The sequence below is a fragment of the Cicer arietinum genome, chromosome 1 (genome assembly GCF_000331145.2).
Source record: "Cicer arietinum cultivar CDC Frontier isolate Library 1 chromosome 1, Cicar.CDCFrontier_v2.0, whole genome shotgun sequence".
Lineage (NCBI taxonomy): Eukaryota > Viridiplantae > Streptophyta > Magnoliopsida > Fabales > Fabaceae > Cicer > Cicer arietinum.
This window is the reverse complement of record NC_021160.2, coordinates 37,666,798-37,689,094: the sequence shown is the minus strand read 5'-3', so window position 1 is coordinate 37,689,094 and position 22,297 is coordinate 37,666,798. Positions and strand designations below refer to the sequence as shown.

The window sequence follows — 22,297 nt, the reverse complement described above, 5'->3', positions numbered from 1 at the left end:
CAGATCATGTGGTATGAGTTTTTGACAATTTTTGACAATTTCAAAACAGAACAGATCATGTGGTATGAGTTTTTGACAATTTTTGACAATTTCAAAACATAACAGATCATGTGTAAAAAATACCTTAGACAACGTAGATGGCCGCACAGTACGTAGAGGATATTAGGGTTCCCAACGTATATAATTATTTGAAAGATGTAGAGGATATGAGGGTTTCCAACGTATATAATTATTTGAAAGATGTAGAGGATATGAGGGTTTCCAACGTATATAATTATTTGAAAGATGTAGAGGATATGAGGGTTTCCAACGTATATAATTATTTGAAAGATGTAGAGGATATGAGGGTTTCCAACGTATATAATTATTTTAAAGATGTATTTTACAGCGCTTGTGAAAAAAGCGCTGTAATAGGTAGTTAAATTCAATGAAAGCGCATGTGTTTTACAGCGCTTGTGAAAAAAGCGCTGTAACTGATTCGCGAAAGCGCTTCCTTTTACAGCGCTTTTTTGACAAGCGCTGTAAATGCATTATAACGTGATGCGCAAACGTTATATGACCTACTACAGCGCTTGTGTTACAACGCTTTGCATCAAAAAGCGCTGTAATAGGTTCCGTTATTTTTAAAATATAATTACAACAACGCTTGTGTTTAGCAAGCGCTGTAAAATGGGCGCTGTTAAATGTCATTTTTGGCGTAGTGTATATATATATATATCTTCTTGGTATCGTTGATGTCCTGCTTACTCTTCTTGGACAATCTTCAAGTTATACTAGAGGAATCAATTATTTAGAGGAATGTGGTTCTAGAAGAAGCATTGTTTTGCTAACTGATGTTATAGAGGAGCTTGAGCTCTTGATTGATCTTTGAATCAGAGGAATGTTGGATCAGATAAATGTCATTTTTTTGTTAACTTTTTAGATGTTTGACCAATGTTGATATATTAGCTTCTAACTTTTCAGCTCATGTCTTGAGACGTCGGGTGATTATAACCTTGATCTAGAGTCACTTTGTTCTACCATCATATATGCACACTTAAAGCAACCAGATGGCAGATAATTGTTTTCCTGCTTTTCTATCTTCAAAACATCAATAATATGTATTTTATTTTAAGTAATCTGATTTTTACAACTTGTGGACACCCAAACCTCATATCCCACTTGTCACCTCAAGGGGCACCCAAATCTCACGTGAGATATCATTTCCACTTCCCCTAACAAGTGTCATTATACGCATGTTTAATTAGGCATGAAATACCTCATCGAGGGAACAATCTTTCTCGACGTTATTGATAATGAGAAAGATGGGTTTTGAAGAAATCCATTTTTTTCATAGTTCTTTAACAATAAATAAAAGTCTTAAGAAACCATTCTTTCTAGTTATAATTGTTGGTGAGAAGGATACTTTTGAAAAGAGCGATTAACCATGATCTCATCTAATAAATTGAACTTTGGGGGCGACTGTTTCTAACAGGGCCACATGCCATTCAACGTAGAAATGAATACGAGCAAGTGGAAAATACCAAGCGTGTTCAACACTCATTGGTGTTGCGCAGACTTAGACGATCTAGACCATTGAACATATCCAATGGGTTGTCGTGCTCCACGTCGGATTCGGCGTAATCACCAATAAATTGTTTGATCAAAATCTTTCATTATCTTCCTATATAAAGGGAAAAATTAAGAGTATCAGTGACATAACCTCCCAATATACCTCTCACTCTTCCCACTTCACAACACTCATTGGTGTTGCACATACTTAGACGATCTAGACCATTGAACATATCTAATGGATTGTCGTGCTCCACGTCTGACCAACAAATTTTTTGACCAAAATATTTCATTGTCTTCCTATATAAGGGAAAAAATTAAGAGTATCGGTGACATAACCTCCCAATATGCCTCTCCCTCTTCCCACTTCACTCCTTGACTTGGGTGTTGAGTGCGAGTTTAGGGGTATGAGAACAACAACAAATCAAATTCTTAAGACATTAGGTATATGAGTCACATCTCTTGATATTAGTAATTAGTATTGTTAATATTGATAGTATTTTGATGAAGGTGGAGAACGAACCCGCGACCTCCTTAACACTTTATTTGCATGCCTCCTCACTATACCTCAAGAGCTCTTATATATATATATATATGTTGGAACATTTGTAAGAATATTTTTGAAATCCCACTTTGAAAAACTATCATATTTTGTGTAGTTTCAATTCTATACATACTAAACTCCCACATTGTTTAGAAAACATATGTGACTTTGCTTCCATCACTCTATAATGAGCTTCAAGCTATTGTGAAACGTACACCAAAGTTGGATGCTTTTCCCAACTTTCTCTTTTCTCTCTCTTATATTCTGCTCGCCTAATTTTCTAGCCACTTCTCCCCTTTCTTTCCGTCCCTTCGGTTTTAGAGCGGTTATTATGCTGTAGTCCCTTCGGTTTTTTTGAGCGGTTGTTATGCCGCAGTCCATTCGGTTTTTTTGAGCGGTTGTTATGCCGTAGTCACTTTGTTTTTAGAGCGGTTATTATGCCGTAGTCCATTTGTTTTTTGTCTTTTTTGAGCGGTTATTATGCCGTAGTTATGAATGGTCATAGTACCATATTGAGAGTGACTTTAATTGTCATATTGAGAGTGACTTTAACTGCCATATTGAGGGTGTAATTCTAGAACAGTTTTCTACAGTACAGTAGAACTCCGATTGTTTTATCCTGGAGACTTCGTGGTTGATAGTCTGCCTTGCACAATTTCGGGCAGTGCCTCGAAACGTCTTAAAGAGAGTGACCTAGTTCGTGACTCAACCCAGTAATACTCTCGGTGGCATAAATTGTGATTTTAAAATAGTTTTTGAAACTCAAAATCCAACAATTTTAAGACTTTCCTTTCTGCCATGCCAACCAAAGAGATTACTGGATTTGGTTATGTTGCCTCTGATTTTGATAAACTGTTTCAGTTTGAAGCAAATAGAAAAGGATAATGGGAGAATTAACCCATGGGAGAATAATAATAAGAATTATATTCTTAATCGACTTGCTGATGATCTGTATAACTATTACAGTTCCATCAATAATGCGAGATATGTTTGAGATACTCTAAATAAGTTGTGACTGCTATTCAGAGTATCAGATGTCTGATGATAGATACGTGGAGGTTGACAAATTCGTGGAAGCACACTCCCGTAAAATTCAAAAGATAACTTAAGAGATCATCCATTAAGGTACGTCACTCATGGCATATTCAAATTTAATTTTGAAATTTAATATGTCTCTTTATGCTTTGATGTTGAAATTAATAAAATATCTCTTTTTGCATATATGTTGTGTGATTTTAGTTTTTGACATGCCATACTATATGATGTGAACACATTTGATTTCAAAATTAAGTAACTTAGGTTTAATTCCAAAGTTATTGTTAAATGATTTTGAAAAATGTGATTTTTATAGTCAAACTAAAATAACAAAGAGTTCACATAAATATGTAGTTAGAGAATCTAAGTCTTTAGATTTATTACACTTTGATATATGTGAACTTGATGAGACGTTAACATGAAATGAAAAATAAAAGTGAAACGCTTGACATATTAAGGATCTTTATAGCTGAAATTGAAAATCAATTTAGTATAAAGTTTAAGAGATTCCAAGTATGATTTAGTTTATTTAATGAGTTTTATAAATTGTCTGGAATTATACATGGAACAACTACACCATAATTACTTGAAGTGAATGATTAAGTTGAAAAGAAAAAAGAATAGAACTCTTATTGAACTAGTTGTTGCTAGTATGCTTAACTCTTGTGCTTCATATCATTGGTGTGCGGAAAATATATTGTTTATTTGTTATGTTTTGAATAGAGTTTTTAAATCTAAAAACAAAACATCTACTTATGAGATAGTGAAGAAAAGACAATTAAACTTGTCTTATTTTCAAACATGGGGTGGTCTGGCTTATGTCAGAATCCCCGATCCCGAGCGAGTTAAACTCGCCAGTAGAGCCTATGAATGAGAATTCATTGGGTATGCGGTAAAGAACAAAGCGTATAGGTTTTATGACCTAAACGCAAAAGTGATCATAAAGTCAAATGAAGTTGACTTCTATGAAAATAAATCCCTTTTAAATCGAGAAATAGTGGGGGCAGCGAACCTAGTCAAGTTACTGTGAAATAGTGGGGACAGCAAACTTAGTCAAGTTCATGTGACAAGAAGCATTGAAAGCAACAAACAAGACGAAACAGAAACTCGAAGGAGTAAGAGAGTAAGAGTTGCTATAGATTATGGACTAGAATATATGGCTTATAATTTAGAAGAGGATCCTGCAAATCTTAAAGAAGCTCTGTCATCATTGGATGTAGATCTATGGCAAGAAGCTATAAACGATGAAATGGATTGTTTAGATTCTAACCGAACCTGACATTTAGTAGACTTGCCTCCTGGTTGCAAACCAATAGTTGTAAATGGATTTTGGAAAAGAAACTAAAACCCGATGGATCTGTTGATAAATACAAGGCACACCTTGTAGCCAACGGTTTTAGACAAAGAGAAAATATATATTTATTCGACACTTTTCCACCGTTCACTAGAATAACATCCATTTGAATACTTATATCACTAGCAACTATTCTTAACTTGGTGATACACCAAATGGATGTTAGAACAACTTTTTTAAAAGGTGATTCGGAAGAAGAAATCTATTATGGAACAACCTAAAGGTTTTGTAATTCAAGGACAAGAATACAGAGTATGTATGTTAGATAAATCCATGTATGGTCTTAAATAAGCTCTAAAGAAATGGCATGAAAAGTTTGATAACTTTATTATATCGAATGAGTTTAAAGTGAATGAAAGTGACAAATGTATTTACTACAAATTTGAAAATGGCATTTGCACTATCATATGTCTCTATGTAGACGAGATACTCATATTTGATTCAAACATTCATGCTGTAAATATTTTGAAATCATTGTTGTGTGACAACTTTGATATGAAAGACCTAGGAGAAGCAAATGTAATCCTTGGAATCAAGATTACTAGGTTAGAAAAGGGAATTTCTTTGGATCAATTTCACTATGTTGAAAATATCCTAAAGAAATATAATTGCTTTGACCGTAAACCTGCTTGCGCACCATACGATCCAAGTGTGAAGCTTTTCAAGAACACTGGTGAAGGTGTTAGACAAACTGAATACGCGAGCATCATTGGCAGCCTCAGGTATGCCACTGATTGTACTAGACCCGACATTTCCTGTGTCGTGGGATTATTGTGCAGGTTTACTAGTAGACCTAGTATGGAGCATTGACACGCTATCGAAAGAGTCATGAGATACCTTAAAAGGACCATGAGTCTCAGATTACATTATCGAAGATTTCCTACTATCCTTGAAGGATACAATTATGCTGATTGGAACATCTTATCAGATGACTCCAAAGCAATCAATGACTATATTTTAATATAGCGAGTGGTGTTGTATCTTGGAAATCGAAGAACAGACGATATTGGCTCAGTCCAATATGGAGTCTGAAATGATAGCACTAGCTACTACTAGTGAAGAAGCAAGCTGGTTGAGATGTTTGCTAGTTGAGATCCCTATATGGAAAAAAAAAATCTATGACAGATGCGTTGATCCACTGCGATAGTACCGCGGCTATTGCGAAGATTGAGAATCGTTACTACAAAGATAAGAAACGACAAATTCGTCGTAAGCACAACACTGTTAGAAAGTTATTTTCTAAATGAGTTGTTATAGTGGATCATGTATGCACTGATGAGAATTTAGCAAATCCTTTGACGAAAGGATTAGCTACAGAGAAAGTCATAAATACATCCTAAAGGATGAGACTAATGCCTATAGAGTCACTCATGATGGTAACCCGACCTAAAAGACTGGAGATCCCAAGAATTAGGTTCAATGGGTAATAACAAGTCGTGAAGTGATATGAGATGAACATGTTATTATAAATTAGAGAAACATGATTCCTGAAGCGATGATAGGATGAGGTAATAGGAACTCTTAATGAGATCTATACTCTATGTGGAGGGAGTACCTAGCTACAGGAGTACTCTTGATAGACTCACCTATGTGAATGTGGAAGTGGAGCCGCTTCCTATGGAATTTCGAGGCAGAATTCCTAGAGCGTTCACTATACTGGGATACACGTGCAGGGCCATTAATGCACGGACTTTTAAGAATACACATATGAAAAGGTTGTGTGTGGGTTTGATGTCAGAGATAGAGTTCAAGACTACGAGTCACTCTTGTTGAATTTGAATCTTACTTACTATGCAAAGGTTCAAGTCGAGAGACACATTTGTTTATGCACGATCTTATAGAAGCATTTGATGCTATTTCAGAAACATTTTTTTTAATTCAAGTGGGGGATTGTTGGAACATATGATTGTTGGAAAGAATATTTTTGAAATCCCACTTTGAAAAACTATCATATTTTGTGTAGTTTCAATTCTATACATACTAAAGTCCCACATTGTTTAGAAAACATATGTGACTTTGCTTCCATCACTCTATAATGAGCTTCAAGCTATTGTGAAAAGTACACCAAAGTTGGATGTTTTTCCCAACTTTCTCTTTTCTCCCTCTTATATTCTGCTCGCCTAATTTTCTAGCCACTTCTCCCCTTTCTTTTCGTCCCTTCGGTTTTAGAGCGGTTATTATGCTGCAATCCCTTCGGTATTTTTTAGCGGTTGTTATGCCGCAGTCCCTTCGGTTTTTTTTTTAGAGCGGTTGCTATGCCGTAGTCACTTTGTTTTTAGAGCGGTTATTATGTTGTAGTCCATTCATTTTTATTCTTTTTTGAGCGGTTATTATGCCGTAGTTATGAATGGTCATAGTACCATATTGAGAGTGATTTTAATTGTCATATTGAGAGTGACTTTAACTGCCATATTGAGGGTGTAATTCTAGAACGGTTTTCTACAATGCAGTAGAACTCCGATATAGAGTATCTGAGCTGTTTTATCCTGGAGACTTCGTGGTTGATAGTCTGCCTTGCACAATTTCGGGCAGTGCCTCGAAACGTTTTAAAGAGAGCGACCTAGTCCGTGACTCAACCCAGTAATACTCTTGGTGGCATAAATTGTGATTTTTAAATAGTTTTTGAAACTCAAAAGCCAACAATATATATCCAATATTTAACCCATTCATAATAAATGTAGGATTAACCACACACACTTGAATCCAATATTGTTGGAGAGTCTGATACTACAAAAGCAACAACGAACCAAATGTTTCGGGATCACAAGATACTCTGACACCATGTTTCCACTCAAAACCTAAATGCATTAGGTATATAGATCACCTATTATATATTCAATATATAACTAATTCATAGTCAATGTAAAACTTAACTTCTCACATTTGCCAAAAACAAATTTTTTTAAGAAAACGAAAAAGTGGGTATACTACCTCACCTTAAAACTTACTTATGTTAACCTTTTTTTCTAAAACCGGTTCTTACAATTTACTCATTTAAATTTTTTTATACATGGCCGGTATATTGGTCGCTAAATTTTAATTAATTCACGTGGATTTCTTATGACCAATCCTTAGTCTATTGGACAGATTGTTCGTACAACTAGCACTTTTGCTAAGGTATTATATGAGTAAATTTACTTAGATACCATCAATAAATATACTCTCTAAGAGTTCACTTTTTTACCCCTTAACTTCTATAAAAATATATTATAGAAATTATTAAAATAAAACAACCAAGACCAAATATATTACGGAAGCCGACAATCTAAAATTGAATATTATAATAATTTTGGGGACTACAAATTAAACAATGGCACCATAAATATTTTGGTGTTTGAAAATGGCCATTCAGTGTAAATATAGTTGAAAAGTGAATTTTAGTTTTTCTAACAAGTACAAAAATTAGAGTACACGCATATAAAAATATTACTCATATTGTTTTCAATAAATAGAGTCATACATGCATTAGATGAATATACTTTAGCTATTGCACACTAACTAAGCTACTAAATAAGACACCATTAATTAGTTTGGTGTATTTTATTTATTTTTTCTAAACCAAGAACTTTTTTTTTTTACTTTTATTATATATATTAATATTAATTATGCATAGGTTAAATTTGTAGTAACTTAAGAATTCATCTCTCTGATGAATTTCATTAATTGAATCTCTATTTAGCTTAGTTTCACCATTAATAACTAATTCATAGACTATATGAGGAATCCATGCACCAGCAGTAGTAGTCAGATCTTGAGATCTCAAGCATTTGTTCAGGACTCATTCTTTCAAGCTCACTTTGCCTCCATGTTGCAAAATTGTTCCTGTTCTGTGGATCAGAAGCCAAAGGGTAATCCTCTATTTTGTGTATTTGTGTTTTCATTCTCATGTAGAGTCTCATTGCTGCAACACAATCATCATAAGGATCTTGTATCCCATTTTGAATGTCATACCTGTATGTATAATATATGTGCACCAAATTATATGTCTAATTATTTGAAATAGATATTATATGTATGTAAGTTTGACAAATTGACATTTAACATTTTTTTTCAATAAAATAAAATGAAATTCAAATGATACTTGCCCAAGATATACTTGTGTTAAGTACTTGAGTGAATTGCTGAGCTTGCTAGTTTTCATGAGTGGAGGATATTTTGCAGTGTCCCTGTTGACATAATAATTAATAAGTTAATCACACTTTTGGTACTTCTAATATAAATATGATTTTGGTCTATTCAATTTTTTAAAAAGATTTTATCCTTAGAATTACATATTCTTCCACTTTTATGTAATTATTATGGAGACATATCAATGTGTATTGAAGATCTAAGTTATATAATTATTTTAGAGTCGTTGAATTTAAGTGTATAAATTTTTAACTCTTACTAAACTTAGATTTAATATTTTTTTTTTTTAACTAATGTTACAGTCCTAGATGATCCAAATTCAGTAGCGAATGTGCACGCTCAAGTATTTTAGAGTGAATATAATTTACCTTATTTTTGTTGTTGGATACTCAATTTGCAAAGAGGCAAGGTCATGATCTAAACCATGACCAACAAGAATCTTAGCTTTTCCACCTCTTGAACGAATTGTCCAAATGGGTTCACCATTGCAAAGGAAATCTTGAATCTTCCTTTGCACAAGTTTCAATGGCATTGCATCCCTTAAGTATTCTTGTCTCATACCTGTTGTTTCATACCTGTAGTTTGTGATTGGAATTAGTGGATTGACATAACATTGGAAGATGATGTTCTCATGCTCATCGATTAAGCAAACTCTTCCACAAAGATCTAGTGACCCATCACTTCCACCTCCCACCATTTTACAAGCTAGTGCAACTACTTGTGGTCCTCTTGTTGTTGCTCCACCACCAGTTGTCAAATTATCACGAATTCCCATGTTTGAAAAACGACCACTTATTCCCTATATATAAGAGTGAGAATCAGCTTCATTACTCCAAAACCAACTCATAGTATTAATTAATATGATATCACTACTCTACTCCCTCAAACCTTAAATATAGACAAAGTGTATCAAATAAAATCGATGTATGGTTTTAAATATTAAACTAAATATACAAGAATGTATCGTACATTTTAGAGGTTCTGTTTTAATTTTAAAAATTAGGCTCTTAATAAAAAATATAAAAAATTTAAAAATAATCGTTCTATATTTATATTATAAATAACATCAATAACATAAAAACAACTTGTAAACATCATCAATAACATTGAAACTCTAATTCTATTTTTCTTATTAATTTTTTGTCAAAAAATCTTGACCTTTTTTAGTTTTGAATTATGGGCATTTTTTATTTAATTTTTTATCCCTATAGTACAAAGTGATTTTTTATCTCTTAGTAGTATATTTTGAATCCAATAACACTCTTCAAAAAAAAAAAAAATTGGACTTGCAGTTGGTCTGCTGGCACATGCCCATTACCGGCCCTACAAATATATCACTTTTGTTTGAAACTCAAAACATGTATTTGAAATATTGAATATTAAATTGTTGGTTTTAAGGTGCTTTTTTTTTTTTTTTGTATTATCCTTCCAATTTTCAGTGATAAGAAGTCTAAAAATTTCCAGTTTAATCGAGAGGTAAGTAAAATTTTTAACTAAATATTGTTTCTAAGAACTTTGAATTCATATGTATATATATATATATATTACTCCATTTGATCCTTTTTATAAGAGACATATTAGGTTAAAATATGGTCAACAAAAGTAGTTATATCTAATTTATAATGTGGAGGACATATATCATTTTTTGTTGACTTAATTTTAATCCAACTTTCTCTTATAAAAAAGGACAGGAGGAAGTACTATATTATCCTCCAATAAGAAACTAGATATGCTAATTGAAGTTCAGTGAGAATGAAGTTGATAGATTATTGATATATACATTTAATCCAGAGAGTTGGCACTTTTGTTGGTGGATCCTGCGAGAATTAGGGCTGTCAAGGACTTTCAAGCAAAACTTGCACCCTCTGTTGGCAAAGATCTCTCTGCATTCTTGTTTTGGCAATGGACCTGCAATAGCATATATATAGATCATTTTAAAAAATTTCAATGGTGACAAATTCACAATGAATAATTAATTAATTAATTAATTACCTATAAGATGTTCCCTTAGAGACTCAAAGGATCTGCAGTGTTTCCTGCAAATGCCACAGGTTGGTTCATGAACAGAATGGTAAGAGATCTTCATGTGCTCCACTAGGTGCTCCACTTTGTTGAATTGCCTGTAGCATGCTGCACACTTGTTCCTATATTTTGTATTATGTTAATTACGTATACATCCATTTTAAATATATAATTAGTTATTTTATTCTAGTTAAGATGCACATGCACAACAATATAATTCTCAATAAATTATGCATATATATGCCATTATGATCGTAGTTGCGGAACACTGCAAACTATTATGCTCTAGCTAAATGCAGACAAATATGACTGTTGCAACCGTAATTGCAGATCACAATTTAAAACTACGAAGATGGTTAAAAGAAAGAAAGATAACCTTCGAGTTTCTGCAGTCTCAAATCTGCAATCCATAATTCCTTAAAGTGAATTTTATAATTCTCTTAGATATGAAAGAAATACTAGAAGAGAACTGAACTTGAGGTAAATAGTAGGAGTGAGATGGTATTTATAGACAAAGAGTCCAAGTTTATAGAGATTGTCACAATGGATCCAACTTGCATCAATGGAAGATTCCATTGAATTTATTTCTGATTCTCTAACACCCTTTTTTTCTTTTATCTCTGTCCATGCTTCTTCTCATATCTACTACCTTGAAGACTTTGTTGACTTACTATCGAATATCATTCTTGCACATTCTTAATGATTAAGATTCCAGATTCTTTGGCCCCATTCTTCATCTTTCTTTCTTTGACTTCACCTTTATACGTGAAATAATAATATTGCTATATGCATTCCTTGTTGCAAACCAATTTAACGTTGTTCTGTTCTGTCAATTAATTGTGGATTCATTGTAACTTTTGTATATTATGGAGTAATAGTGGCAAATTAATAAGGCATCAATAAATTTCATCTTTGTGTGTAGAATAGTCCTCGTAAAGGGTAGGTTGACTTGGAAAACTAGGGAATGTGAGGACCTTCTTTTGACTATGAAAAAAGGGGTCCACCATCTATGTGTCCAATGGAGTCCCAAAAAGAAAGTTATACTGCATCAGACAGAATATCTCTTAATAATTCATGCAATGTAAGACAGAATATCTCTTTGGTTAGAACAAAATAAAAAGGCTTACATCAATTTCACATCAAGTCTATACACATAGCTAGCTGCTCTTCAAAACCGAATAGCCGCCTCCTTCCCTCCTCTATTTGGTTTTACTTCTCTTTTCTTTCCTTAAATGATTTATCATCAACTTTTAGTATGAAACTATTTCTCTAAATCGTTTTTATCATTTTTTTTTTTATTGAAATAAGTTAATTTCATGCATAATCAATTTTTTTTTTGTGATTTTGTCGTCTTAGTGCGACATTGTTTTGGTTTTTTACCTTGTTGTAGTGTTGTTTTGATTTTCCATCTTATGGTAGTGTTCGTTTGATTTTAAATTGAGAGATCAATTTTGATCTAGTGTAAATTCAATAAATGAATTTAACGTCTTCAATGATGCAGCTCTAGATGAAATGATATTTCGAATACTTCAAGTTTGTCATATTTGTAGACTTTATCACATTTGTAAGTATTTTGCAGTTTTTATGCTATTAGCCTATCTTGTGAGTTTGTTCATAGATTTATCCCTTTTGTCTTTCTTGGAGAGATGTGACACCCCACAATTGGCTCATCTTCACGACATTTCTTGTTGTCAATACTCGTTTTTATGCTATTAACCTAGATCCGGTGAGTTTGTTCGTAGATTTATCTTTTTTGTCTTTCTTGGAGAGACGTGACACCCCACAATTGGCTTATCTTCACGACATTTCTTATTGTCAATATTCGTTTTTATGCTATTAACCTAGATCTGATGAGTTTGTTCGTAGATTTATCCTTTTTGTCTTTCTTGGAGAGACGTGACACCCCACAATTGGCTTATCTTCACGATATTTCTTGTTGTCAATATTCGCGTGTGCCCGTGTGTTGATAGTTAATGGTGCTAAAAATATGGAACATAGGAGTAATTGACAAATTATCAAGTTTTATTGAGCTTTGGCTCATTCTTGTGCCTTCACAACTTTTGTGGACTTTTGTAAACTTGAGAAAGATTCGTTTGACCCTAATTTGTTGTCTTTTATTCTTTTGACCTAACTTCAACTAATGGAAATCCGATTAACCTTAAATTTGACTGCTTGTCGTTTTAGGCTACCAATTTATTTATTTTTAGGTGTAAATAAATGTCCCCTTGCGTTGCATTAATGGATAAATGCTAGATTATGGGTGGACAATGTCATTAGTGTATTGTAAAACAGAAAAGTATTTGTTACGAACCCTATTAATGTAAAAGTAGTTTTAACTACAATCCACTAATTGATGTTTTGATGATAACAAAAACAATCAGAACAATTATCCCCTAACTATATTTCCTAGTGTGTAGATTAAGTTAGAAGAAATGATTTATATCAAATAGTAACTATTTTAAAGTAGCATACTTTGTGAGTAAGTTAGATATAATAATATAAGTGTTAATTAACACAAAGAATCTTATTATTTAATGCACGAGTAATTTTGTTTACTAATAGAACAAGTCATTATATATAAATGAGAGACATTGCAATAAACGTTTGATATTTCATATACAAAGAATTTATATATAAGTTACTAAATGATTATCTGATCACAAAAGAAAAGACTTTTTTGATCATCTAATTCAAAGACCAAGAGTAACATTTGAATCAAGTAGGCATGGAAGTTGAATCCGAGCCCGCCCAAACTCGCCCCACATTTTAAAAGAAAAACCATTTTTATTTGATGTGGGTGTAGATTTTCCCCACTATTTTCCTACTACATTGTCTTTCCTTATTCCATAAACCCAAAAGCCAAAACCTCATTTCTACTGCCATCCACGCTTATTTCTGCTGCCATTTGCGATCCTTTTCTGCATTGTCCTCCAATGCGTCGTTCTCCTCTGCCAAGTACTTGTTTGCTTCGTCCTTCCTCATCAACATCATCCCTAACCTCCTCCGCGCGTCTCTGTTTCATCGTCTCCTTTCTTGTTTGCGTCGTACTCGTCTCTTCGTGTATATTAGTAAATTTCCTTGTGATTCTTGCTTGTATATTAGTAAGTCTTGCTTGTATGTATGTAAATCTATTTGTGGTTCTTGCTTAATCTATTTGTGATTCTTGTCATACTCGTCTCTGTTTTGTTAGAACCAAGTTGGTTTGAAAAACTATGACCCTTACTTGTTTTGATGATAATAAAATATTTTGTGGAAACAATTTAAAGCACTAATGGTTTGTTTATCAAAGCTTCCACTACACATATCAAGAAATCATATATTTATTAAAGTATCATAAAAATCAAAACTTTAATCTGTTACATCATAAAAATTTAAACTTTCATCACATACATATAGAAATTAAAACTTTCATATATGTCACACATAAATTCAAATTTTATCACATATATCCTAAATAAGACTTTCAACACATTAAAAATAAAAACTTAAACTTTTTTCACATATACCACACAGTTGCAGAATTTAAACCAGACAATATCTAATAAAAGTTTCTAATTCATATTTTAAAATCCTACAAACTCTAATTAGTCATATTAATTCAATTATTATAAAATAGGACTACCTCCGTGTGTAGCGAACCCCGAATGAAATGTTGGGAAATATGATTCTTGTTCATCTTACATTATAATATACTTATGAAATCAAACACCCTCTCACCCCTTATCTTTTTTCGACGCTTTCACACATGAATATGAGACTGCAAGAAAAATCCTTTGTTATTTGACTCAATGTCTTTCAATCGATCTAACTCTACAATTTATGGGTAAACGTCAAAAATAAATTATGAAAAACACTCTAAAAATATCAATTTCAAAATTCGATCTATTAAACTTACCCTAAATCGGAAATAATCAAGGGATAATATAGCCACCATTCACACGGTCGTTTTGACGTTGGTTTCACTCAAATCGAACTTACGATGAAGAAGAACGGTGTAAAATAACAAATTTCATAAACGGATAAGTCATATATTTTAGAAGGAAATTAAGATGATTAAATATCTAAGAAAATGTGTTTAATTGACTAATTGAACGAAGCAACATACTGAAATTTGGATAAAAACAAAGAAAATTTTCTAGAATAGTTATCGATCACCTGCCAAAGGATTATCCTAGTTTCTATTTTTTCTGCGGGTACTCCACCTTCCACCCTTATATATATTAATTATGTTTTATTTGCATATGAATCTACTCCATAAATTACATTTTACTCATTTTTTTTTAATTTTTTTTAATAAATAAAATCAACAATTACCAAAACTAGTTTTTTTAACACTTTTTTTGAAAACAATTTCATTAATAAAATATTATTAATATTTCAAACTAATATTTTATAACAAAAATTAATTAAAGTAATTACTCTTTTAAAATACCTTAATAGCCAAAACTCTCTTATTCACAATATTAACTACAATTTTTACTATAATATTTTATAAAATAATCACATAAAATACTACTATCTTTATAGAATAGTCAAAACGATAAAATAAATAAATATAACATCAATTATTTATTAATAATTACTATTTATAAGTAATGAAAATATGACTATGCAAACATTTATCATTTAGTCAAACGCATACGAAAATATCTCCACAAATATCTGATGGAAATCTACATGTAAATTCACTCAAAATCTTATTCTCTAAAATACTTTTGCTAAAATACCATTATTTTTTTGAAAAATAAATTAAATAACTAAACATAATATTTATATACACCATAAGGAACTCGCACATATAAGGAGAAGTAATCATAAGGAACTCACACATATAAGGAGGAGTAATCATAAAATTAATCAACATATATTCTAAAATAATTTTAACACCAAATTAATTTCTTTAAAATTCTATTTAATTAATAAAATAGTTGATTACAAAATTTGGGATGTTACGTCAACGCTATGAAGAAGACAAATATGTTCATTCTCTGCTCAACATCTTGAAGATATATGTGATATACTCTAATAATGATATCATATTCCCCTTTTGTGTTTGTATCAAGATACGTAGAACCAATTACAAGGATAAATTTGGAAAGTCTTTAATGGTGAACCAATCTTTGGAGATTTGATACGAAACTTCATGATACATGCTGATTTTTTGCAATCGGAACAACAACAAGAAACTATTGAGGTAAAAACATTTTTGTTATATGTTTTAATGACAACAAACTTTATGAAATAAATGATTAAGTTTTATGAATGGTGTTCTACTAATGATTGCACTTGAATTTTATTTAAGGAACATGAATTGCATAAATGAACAAGCAAGAAATCATTCACATCAACAAATGCATAAAAATCAATATTGAAAGAATCTTAAAAGGAATACATCATATATTAATTATTTAAGAGAATGATTATTACATCTTCATGAAGAAAGTGTTAAATACATTCATACATATACTAAAGTATCTCAGTGATACTTGATAGACAAGACATAAAATGTGAAATACCAAGACAAATTTAAAATGACAAGAATCAACTTTGAAGAAGAAATCATTTCAAAATTTAGTCATTTATTAAGTCATTTTTTAAAATAATAATGGAAGAACATTCACCTTAATGTTATGGTTCATTTATTACAAAACAATAGATAACAAAGATCTTTCTAGAATGGAATCATGCAATAAATTAGTTAGCATTTCACATATGAGCTTTTCAACATTTGATGAGCAATTAAAAGTCAAGATTTAAAGGCCTACTTGCAAAAACAAACATGCATAATGTTTTGCAGATTGATCCAAGATTGATGACAAATTGATCAGAAGAATATTTTGGTTTTTACAAAAGATTATTCTGGTTTATTAAGATCATTATGGTTTATCAAAGGATCCTTCTTTTTTTTTCCAAGATCATTCTGGTTTTTCAAAGGATCGTTCTAGTTTATCAAATTATCATTTTGATTTATCAAGATCATTATGGTTATTTCATTTTAAGGACAAAATAAATAAAAAACCATTCTCCATATTCCAAACCTCATGATAAAAGAATATCAAGACTACTCAAAACTATAATCAAGTCCAAATTTCAAGCTGAAGGTCCACATAAACAAAACAACCTTCAGATCAATGACGGAATTAATCTCCAAATTGATGAGTTGTGAGAAAGGACAACAAGGACAAAATGACACTTGCTGCACTTTTTGCAAAAAGCTCAGCATGCCTTTGAGACAAAAGGCTGACACCAAAAATCTACTCAACCACTCATCCACGTTTTCCATACAACACTCATTCATATTTTCCAACTAACCCAAAAGAAAGAACATTTTGGGTTTGTCAATAACATTCTGGACAACAATATAAACATGTGCTTAATTGTTTTAAAATAGATCTGACACATGGTTGATGTGTCTAATGAGTATATTAAGTTTAAACTAAATATTCAAACCTTCTTATCATCTATAAATTGAAGATCAATTGAAAGATGAAGGCAAGAGTTCAATTTGTAATCTAATAACACTTATTTAAGTAAGAACAAGTTAGAAATTCAAGAAAACTCCAACTCTCTTCACTATATTTGTGGATCATCATTTACTGAGTATGTCTTTATTTATCTCAAACCAATAGTTGATAGTCATTAGATCCCAAACACTTTTATCATACACATCATTTGTAACTCAAGTCTATCTTTTATTTTAGATTGAGTATGTTTATAAAAGTATTTTCTAGATTGAAAAGTGACTGTAAAAATCTTTTCTAGGTTGAAAGGTGAAAATTGTAATTGATCTAGGTGTGATCAAGAACAAAGTTGTAAAGGAGAACATTCTGATTTTGAAGCACATAGTGAAAATCTCACAGCTGTGAGTAGGGCTGTGCATGGTTGGTTTTTTTAAAAAACCAAACCATATCTATTTTATAACCAATATATAGATTTAGATTTATAACCAAATCCATTATTTGGTTTAAAACCAATTGTAAAATTGGTTATGGTTAAATAATCGATTTTTAATTAAGCATCCGGTTTTGAAAAATTCAATTTTTATTTTTTTTTAGAAATAATTTTTTTCGATAAAAAATAATTTACAATTTTTTATTCGAGGAAAAAAATTCGATTTAAAATTTTTCTAGGAAAAAAAAAGTTTTATCTGATATTTTTTCGAAAAAAATAAATTTGAAAAATTTTTCAAAAAAAAAATCTCAAAATTAATAAAATATTGGGGGCCTATGAGCCCCATCCCTTAAGCCTACAAAAAATAATGAAATAATGAGTCAGGGCTTTAAAAATATTGGCTTAATATTATAGGCTTAGTAAAAAAAAAAATTAAAGGAGACTTTGGAGTTTAGGGCTTTTTTTTGACAATTCTAGTAATAAGTAATTGATTAAATGAAGTTAGTAATATCTCAATGAAGTTAGTAATAAATTTTCGGAAAACGTTGCCGAAAGGTGGAAGTCGGTGGAGTGATGACAAAATCAAAATTGTTTTAAAGTTTTTGAGATTTAGGATTTTTGGGAGTTGAGTGGATAAAAACCAAATCCAAGTATATAACATAAGTTGGTATCAAACTGATTTATAAATAAACCGAATTATAACCATGTGATTTTAATCGGATATTTAAAATGAATTTGGATCCGATTTTGGATTTGGGGCACATAACCAAATTTTTTGCGCAACCCTAGTTGTGAGGACTGGACTAGCCTGAGTTGGGTGAACCAATATACTTTTGTGTGTGATTTTTGTATCCCTTATCTTTAATTATTTGCACACACAAATCACATTTTACTTAGACCTAATCTATTTTACTTACTTTTAACATATTCATAACATTCTGGATATTTTGTTTCAACAAAGATTGATCTTGAGTTAATTTAAATTAAGCACGTGAATCAAAAATTTCAAAAGAGATCACAATTCAAACTCATTTTCTTGTGATTGATATTGCTACTTTAGAAACCCTAAAGTTTCTCTATAAAAGGATGTGCAACCTTTATTGACCTACACAAAGACAATACTACAATAAGCACGATACAACCATCACTTCACTCTTTCTCTTAATCTTTCTTTTTTCTTGTGAGAGTTATTTAGAAAACCCTTAAACACATTTTATTTGTAATCTAGTCCAATAGTGGTTGCATCTATCAACATCTTAACTATTCTAAACTAGAAGGTTGAAAAGACTTGAACACAGTCAGGTTGACTAGTAGGTGTTCAATGGAAGTGTGATTCAGTTGGTGAATTAGTGGATTAAATCATTCAGTTTAAAAAAAATGAATGTAGCTATTAAGTTGGTGGTGAACTAGGATAAATTGACTTGTGTTTATTGTTTTCTCTATTTTCGCCACTTTATTTTAATTATGTTAAGAACGGTTTTAAAGTAAAACACAATTCAAACTCTCATTTTCTTGGGTTTCTCGTTCTACTTGTTTGTGTTAGTAAATCTGATTGTATGTTTGTGATTCTTGCTTAATCTGCTTTGGTTTATTATGTTTGTCATTCTCTTTTAATATATTAGTGTTAAACCTTTTGTTAGAAATTAGAAACATCCGTTGAGTTTGAAAGTGTCACAAATTAGAAACATTAGTTGAGTTTGAAAGTGTCACACATGTTTCTTTTATTATCAAGCTACATTTTAACTTTCAATAATATAAATATAGTTTTTTTTTTGGTGTATAAAGATTATTGAGGTGATGGATGAATAGACATAGATAGATTAAACACCACTAATATAAAGGTATAAAACTTATGTTTATGTTAAGTCTACTCTATTTTAATTCTCACTCATTTAGTAATGTTCTTTTTAAAAGACTACATGAACTTATAATCTTTTTGATTTAGTGTTCCATGATCCATCATTCACTATATGTATAAATTTGATATATTTTAATGCATGGAGCATGGAAGGCATCTAGCCGCTCAGAAATTCAAGTGCTTTCTAAATACTGCATAGATCCGCTATCTTTGGGTCTTGCACTTTCACAAAGCTCATGAAGAACATACTAGGAAGAGATTGTCTGCTTAATTAGAAAGTACACCAAGTGAAGTTGCCTCTCCCTCTGACTATGTTCATCTGGAACTATTTAGTGGTTGCTCCCTTAACACTAATGCGGTTTCCTATGATTATCCCACAAGTTGATATGACTCCATTGGATGTTCTTATTGTTGTTGCTTTAGGATCTACAGAGTCTGCCTTTGAAGAGTCTCCTACCACTCCTTCTGCACCTAGGTTTGACCTCACTGAGTGTGTAAAGAAGGAAGATTTTGATCGACTAGAAGCTAAAACTGAGGCGTTCATGGAACAAACAACCAAGAATCAAAAGTTTATTCATAATACCTTAAGGACGTTCTTAGCTAGATTGACCAATCCTCACCTTTAGTTTACCAACTTTTTTTTTTGGCTTAAGTTTACTTATTTATGTTGTATATTATGTACTCTTAACTCTCTTCATGAAAATATTTTTCTTACTCTTAATTCTTTTTGTGTGCTTTTACTTCATTTGTTCAACTCTTTTTGTCTAATGACAAAAAAAGGAATATATGTTTTCTGAACAATTACTTTATGCTTTCCAATTTCTAGTTTTAAATCTCTCTTGTCAGAATATTACATGTCACTCTCTTTCTTTGAAACTTTCTCATATTAAAGGGGGCATTATTTTGAATTGCTTTGAATAGTTTTGCATACATATATTAAAAAGAGAAAAAATTTCACAAAAATAGACGTTTGTTATCATAAAAAAGAAGGGTGGTATTAGAACCAAGTTGGTTTGAAAAACAATGATCCTTAAATATTTTGTTTTTAACAAAAATTATTTTGTGGAAACAATTTATTGTGCTAATAAATCTATTCAAGTGTACTAAAGTCTTTAACTGCATCCTTTGATGAATAAAGAAGATAAACAAGGAAATCATGACAATGATTTGAAGAAGTTCTATTTGATTCTGTTAAGCGTGCTCTCAACGTGCCTCTCCTTAAATTGATTACAAGTTCACTCTAATTATTCAGTGTCTAATAAATTTGGTAAATCAGTTGACCATCTAGTCATTACTCCAAGTCAACACTCTAATAAAGTCAACACTTTGATAAAAAAAGTCAACTATTTTAAGCTTTTACAAAAAAATTAAAACAAATGATAAAATAATAAATGTGATAAAGCAAAAGTAGGTAGAGCAATAGAGAGAAGAAACACAATCCTTTCACTATGAAGAATTTAATCTACTAATTACCAAAAATATCATACGTCCACTAAACAACTAGTCAATCTGACTAAGTCTTCTCAACCTTCTATCGTAGTATAGTTAAGTTGTTTAGGGAAACAACCACTACTGGGCTAAGTTACAAATAATGTTTAAGATAGTTTTCTAACATACTCTTACATGAGAAATTTTACAAAATATTGCTCTCAAAATGTAAGTTAGGTTTCTCAGCATTTAGAGCTAATACAAGAATTATCACAAGTTGCTTTGAATGGTAGTAGGTTTTTCTCTTGTATATTTGCAGTGAGGATCACGAGTCATTTTATAGAGAGCCTTCAAGGCCAATTAGGGTTTTTGACCATTGTTGTGATTGCATGCAAATTAATGACTGGTATCGAATCTTCAGTGATCATGAATCAGCATTAAATTTTTTTTTCAAATTTGTCTTTATAATTTATTTAGCATATCTTGATAGAAGCGATAGGAAAACCATAGGATGACTTCATCGGAGGATAAATTCAACTTTGATGAGGGAGGATGTTGGAATGTTGATTTGCTTAAAAGTTTGACTTATTGCTAGAGTTGACTTTATTAATATCTAGTCAATACTCCAAGTAATATCTCATTTTTATAGAATAGTCAAAATGATAGAATAAATAAATATAACATCAAAAATTTATATTGATTACTAAATCACAATAAATACATATAAAATCATGATCTCATGGCAACTATAAAAATAAAGGAAATCAACGTCAGTATTACTATATCTCAAGATAATTATTTATAAAATAAATAACTAAAAATAAAAAATAGTTAGAAATAATTAAAATATAACTATGTTTGCATTTAACGTTAGTCAAACGCACATGAAAATGTCACACTAATTACTTACACGCATATATACGTAAAATCATATATTATTCTTTAAAATATTACACTAAAATACTATTATTTTTAGAAAAATATATAAAATAATATAATATTTGTTACTTATAACACTCATTTAGTCTAATATGTAAAAGATTAGAACATCATAGAAAGCACACATATAAATAAAATTAATCAACATATATTCTAATAATTTTAACACTAAATTAGTTATTTTAAATCCTATTTTATTAATAAAATAATTTATTATAAAATTTAGAGTGTTAAAATTGTTCTTAAGTTGCCTATCTATGAAATGTATGTGAATAACTTCAAATCAAGTTATTAGTTTCCGATATACCTGGATATTATTATTTAAGCCACATAAGTAAGAATCATATTTCAAGTTTCATTAAAATGGACCTTTGGACCTATTCAATTGGAAATTGTTTGACGTCATAATAATTACTTATTTGAAATGATGAGTAAGCTCCGATCACCATTCTTGATGAAGGAGGTAGTGATCTTTTGGTATGATACATGAGATGTATTTGAGCCACTAAACATGTTTATAGAAGGTATATTTCTTCGCTTTGTTGCA

General features: G+C 31.0%; 1 protein-coding gene across 1 annotated transcript; it reads right to left on the bottom strand.

Moving 5' to 3' along the window:
* Nucleotides 1-7,939: 7,939 nt before the first annotated feature.
* On the bottom strand, nt 7,940-11,087 carry LOC101504550 (uncharacterized). Its single transcript, XM_004488561.4, has 6 exons — nt 11,011-11,087; nt 10,605-10,756; nt 10,393-10,520; nt 8,981-9,411; nt 8,570-8,650; nt 7,940-8,435 (listed from the first exon to the last, which is right to left on the bottom strand). Exons 1-6 carry the CDS (start codon nt 11,043-11,045, stop codon nt 8,189-8,191), a joined length of 1,074 nt encoding a protein of 357 aa, XP_004488618.1. The 5' UTR covers nt 11,046-11,087; the 3' UTR covers nt 7,940-8,188.
* Nucleotides 11,088-22,297: the final 11,210 nt, after the last annotated feature.